Below are 5,076 nucleotides of genomic sequence, written 5' to 3'. Positions count from 1 at the left end.
CAGCAACCACAGGGGAGTGTTGTGTAGTCCTGAAGCAGCACACGTTTATTGTTCACTACTTTGAATCGTTTCACGTCTGTTTTTGTCTGATTTGTGGATATTGTGAAAAATACCATGTCATTTTTAAACAATGGGTTCTGTATCTGAAGTCGGTCATCAGACAGAAAGGAGGAAGGGGGTCTAGGTCAGTAGGGGTGGAAACAGCAGGTCCTATGTCAATAGTAAACCACCACCATAAAGGCACCATAAATTCTGTGAGAACCCATACATTTGTGATTCTGCAACAGGTGAAGCCAACATGCCAACAATGCTGATAGTGTTGGAGGTTTGTCACCCAACACTGGCAGTTTGGGAAACGTACCCCTCATCAGAAGGTTGAAGTTTCGAATCCCGAGCCGCCAAGGTGGCACGGTGGTGACTGAGCAAAGCACCGTCCCCACACACTGCGCCTGTCATGGCTGCCCACTGCTCACCAAGCGTGATGGTTAAAAGCAGCGGACACATTTCGTTGTGTCACCGTGTGCTGTGCTGTGCTTCACAATGACAATCACTTCACTTTCACTTTCATGATCCTCCTGGGACCTTGGATTATGGATAATTTTTTTATTTTCGCATATTATGGCCTTTTTTATTTTAGTTTCAACACAATAATAGGGCTGATTGGCGTGGAGAAGCATAGTAAAGAGAATCATTTTCATGAATAGTTTTATTATTAGGCCATAATTAATGTTGCTTCGTTATCACAATGTTTGACCGCCAAACCGCAAACTGCAAACTGCACACACACTCACGAATAATAGTAAATATCTCTGCGTAGCAAATCAATCGCAGCCAGGCTGTCAGGATGGAAAGAGCCAAGCTGTGAGCGGATTTGTTCCAGCGCTGCAGTACATAGGGCACATGGTGTGGCTCAAGGCAAGGCTTTCGATTGTTCTCTGCTTCACAGCGGCCTCCGAAAACAGAACCGGCCGTTCCACTGGTTCCGCTCCGACTTTAGGTATTTTGGAAGGTGGAAAAAAGAAACTCTACTCCATCTCTGCCTCGCCACCTGTCTTTCATACATCTCAGACCCAGCAATTATCTTGTGCTTCCTGAGACACCACCATTAATAGCTATGCTGATCTGAATTTTAAGGCAGTTTTGCAAAAATTAGCACCTTTTTCTTAGGATCCCACAAAAATAAGGCACGCAGTCTGCTCCCCGACTGTGTTAAATTTAAAGTGTGAAGTGTGTGTGATGTGCTAAGAATCGTCCTGAAAGTGGTGGAGACAGGGCGCTGATGAAGTGCAGGCTTTGAACGATTTGTATCATTTTTTAACAGCGCATGCAAGTTGTATAATAATAGAATCATCCTCAGAAGGTACATGCTGCTAACCTTAATATTCAACAGAGTGGGGTGGATTCTGAAACTCTGTGGCATATTCATATTTCAAAGAAAGATAAAACTTATCATCATTTTGATGTTCGTAAATGATAACATTTGCATATTCATATATGGATATATCGATGGATGAGAACAACATGGACGTTAGTCACATTTTCTGTGAAATTGAGATATACATATCAAATGAAAGCTTTTTCTCAGCTCACTCCACTGGCAAAAGGACAGGAAACGAAAGTTATTTTAGAGTAAACAAAAATCAAAAGACTTAACAGACAGAAGCAGTTGATGCAAAAAGGTGCTCATTTTTTTCTACATTTTTACATTTCAGAAATAATGTTTTTTTTATTGTTAAAGGTTGTATATTGCGAACCATGCATTCAAAGAAATGTGCTTTAAAAAAATTATCAGCACACATAAGTTAAATTGGATCATTTGCTATGTTTTTTTTATTAACTGTGAATATGTCTCTCACCCCTTGATATATACTGTATATATCCCTCTTTCACAGCTGTGTATATGTCTGTGATTTATGCATAAGTTGTAAAATATTTATGTGTTACGATATGTACCTTAAGTTTTGCGTGCTTCTTAAAAGCAACATTTGTACTTTATAGAGACAAAATAAATGAATATATCATATTTGAGTATCTGTTAAATAGGTGATTTAAAATAATAAATAAATAAATAAATAAAAATGAAATATTGCAATAGCAGTAAATAATGACCGGGGTGAATGATAATTGGTCCAGTGCACGCTGTGCTGGCTCGCTGTGCAGGTGGAACAATAGGCATGGAACCGTTCCACAGCGCCTTGAAAGGCTCCCACGGATGATGGAGGGGACGCGGTGTTCTTCTGGCTCAGGTCGTGCAGCTCCTCCTCCAGCGGCGGGCATCTATGCCCTTCCGAGTCCGCATGGACATATATGCAATACCCCCAAAACACAGCAACAGGCCCCGGTTGCTAATCAACATGCCAATCTCACGTTCGACCTGTCTGAGGGGGTCGGGTTCCATCCCAATATGCTGCTCATTTATTCAAGGTAACTTAATCATCCATATCTAAACTCGAGGAGCACACTTTTACCCATGAGTAACACTAATTAATGCTGTTTTTCAATCAGGACAAAAAGCATGGCGGAGCGTTCAAGCCGTCTCCGTGACACAAAGAGGCATTTTCAGAAATTAAGATACCAGTTTACCACTATATAATTAATGCAGTGGGTCTTGACAGATTAACAAATAAATACATAAAGCCTTTCCAGCGTGCCAAGAGACATTAATTTAAAAAAAACAATGCGTGCAGCACAGAATATTTTAAATATTCATTTATTTTTTTAGCATGCTGTTCTTTACATTTAACGTCCCTTAAATGCTGTGGCATTAACAGTTGCTTGCGACTTATAATATTACATTTTATGCAGATTTGTCTACAGATAGGTCTGTAGAGTTGTGTGGCTGCATCGACCCTTTTATCCTCATGGATTTATTGGACACAATGTCTTGTTACACTTACAAGCGTCTTGCTGTCCATCTGATTTCACCCGGTTCGGAATGAAAAAGCCCATCCTGCGCTCACGAGGAGCCCCAGAGCTCTTCAAAGGATTCAAACAGCAGCTGAAGAACAGATGGACGTTGGTGCAGGACGAAAAATTCTCTCTGTGTTGAGCTGGATTCGTGGAGCTGGAACTTGCTGTTGTGAATATATTTCTGTATAAGACTATTTATATGTACACGTGTGCATATGTATACTACATTTTACATATTTACAGTACACTGCCTGTTGCAACTGCCTATTATTGAACGTAATACCAATGTGCTGTGGACGGTTATGCCACACGAAGCCTGATTTTATGGATAGTTATTAAAAAACGTGGCTTAATGGACATGTAAGATGAATAAATAATAAGACAAACTAAATTAACCTAAAGGTCCATTTTAATGGTCTGTTCCTTGGTGTCACCTGAATGTACATTTCAGCCATAAAGTGCAAAATATCATCTTATCCCGTGAAGCAGCAGGGAAAGCTTTTAAGCAGGGAACTAATTTATTAAAAGAAACATGAAAACATCTCATTTGCAAACAGTTGAATCCATGCTGGGCTCTTTGGCTTCGTTACGAAACGCCCAGCACCTCGCCGTGCGGCGTGCGAAGCGCGTAGGAACAATGTGTAGAATCCTCAAAACATTCATCGGGCTAACATTTTACAAAAAGAAACGAGCCTGGGAAGAGAAAGAGAGACCGACAGAGAGAGAGAGAGAGAGAAATCACGGTTGCATGACAGCGTCAGTCCGAGATCTGAACTCACGGTGGTCCGTTCATTTCCCCCACGGCGCGTCCTTGTATTGTTCGTGATCGGGGATTCAAACGCGAACACTCTGTACATTTTTTAGAATCCAGCCAGAGAACAGCATGCACCGGGACCCTCCAGGACCGGGTCCTCCGTGGCCGGCGTTCGCGCAGGCGTCAGCCGGGTCCGCTTGGGCACGTCGGTGGACCCTGCGGTGTCCGCGCTCCGCGGAACCCGTCAGTACGAGCCGACTATGACCGCCTCCACCTCCTTGGAGGGCCTGCGGTCCGTCACCAGAAAGTTGATCATGCCCTCCGACTTGATGAGCAGGTTGCAGCCCAGGAAGAAGATGCCGAAGACGACGGTGAGCGACAGCACGCACATCACCGCGATCTGCACTACGCGCATGATGAAGAGACTCCGCTCGTCGGGAGCCGCGGCCAGGAACCCGTCGTCGGTCACCACCGACGTGAAGTTGCAGCACGACAGGATCTCCTCGGTCCGGTTGAAGCCGGCGTCCGTGTGGTTGAAGGCTGTAGAATTCATCTTTGGGTTGCCAGTTCGCGACAAAACAACACAAAATAAATACACGGTTGTATTCTGGATATTGTTAATAAGGTTTTTTTTTTAATACTTTAACTTCTTTTTTTCTTCTTCTTTTTAATAAGGTTCTCCCTGATACATCCAGGGAGTCCCGGCCGGTGGGTGCTGAGCGCTGAGGTGAGAAGGTGGGACAGGTATCCCGGCTCAGATGCGCATCTTGAACTGGCCAGCGGTCTACTGTACGCAGCATCAGTACAGTGGCGCCTTTATTCTACCTGTCTGGGTGAAACCATTCCTCGAATGAGGGAGGCTGTCGCTCCCTGACGCCCGAGCTGTCGCCCCCGTGTCACAGAGCGCCACCTTCAGGCAAATTGGCCCAATGAGTTCGGGCCGTCAATTAATCGCGAATGTCCTGTTTCCAACTATTCAGGACTGCTGCGCTAGAATAGAATAGTTGTGCCGATCATTGAAGAACTTTCCCAATGGGATAATATGCCAACAAAACATTATAAGAAATACAGTGGGTACGGAAAGTATTCCGACCCCCGGAATTTTTTCACTCTTTGTTATATTGCAGCCATTTGCTAAAAGTTCATTTTTTCCTGATTAATGTGCACACAGCACCCAATGTTGACAGAAAACCACAGAATTGTTGACATTTTTGCATATCGATCGCAGATTGGGGGTAGTGGCCTAGTGGGTAACGCACTCGCCTATGAACCAGAAGACCCAGGTTCAAATCACACTTAATACCATTGTGTCCCTGAGCAAGACATTTAACCCTAAGTCTCTCCAGGGGGACTGTAAATGTAAATGATTAACAAAGAATATATATTTAACTCGGGTGCTGTACATTTCTTCT

General features: G+C 43.6%; 1 protein-coding gene across 1 annotated transcript; it reads right to left on the bottom strand.

Moving 5' to 3' along the window:
* Window positions 1–3,301: 3,301 nt before the first annotated feature.
* LOC114796751 (protein reprimo A-like) lies at window positions 3,302–4,466 on the bottom strand. Its single transcript, XM_028991233.1, has one exon. The coding sequence runs from the start codon at window positions 4,215–4,217 to the stop codon at window positions 3,909–3,911; it is 309 nt and encodes a 102-aa protein (XP_028847066.1). The 5' UTR covers window positions 4,218–4,466; the 3' UTR covers window positions 3,302–3,908.
* Between the last annotated feature and the right edge of the window lie 610 nt (window positions 4,467–5,076).

Source organism: Denticeps clupeoides, chromosome 9 (assembly GCF_900700375.1).
Source record: "Denticeps clupeoides chromosome 9, fDenClu1.1, whole genome shotgun sequence".
In the NCBI taxonomy this organism is placed as follows: domain Eukaryota; kingdom Metazoa; phylum Chordata; class Actinopteri; order Clupeiformes; family Denticipitidae; genus Denticeps; species Denticeps clupeoides.
The sequence above is the reverse complement of the archived record's forward strand: the minus strand, read 5'-3'. Positions and strand labels throughout refer to the sequence as shown.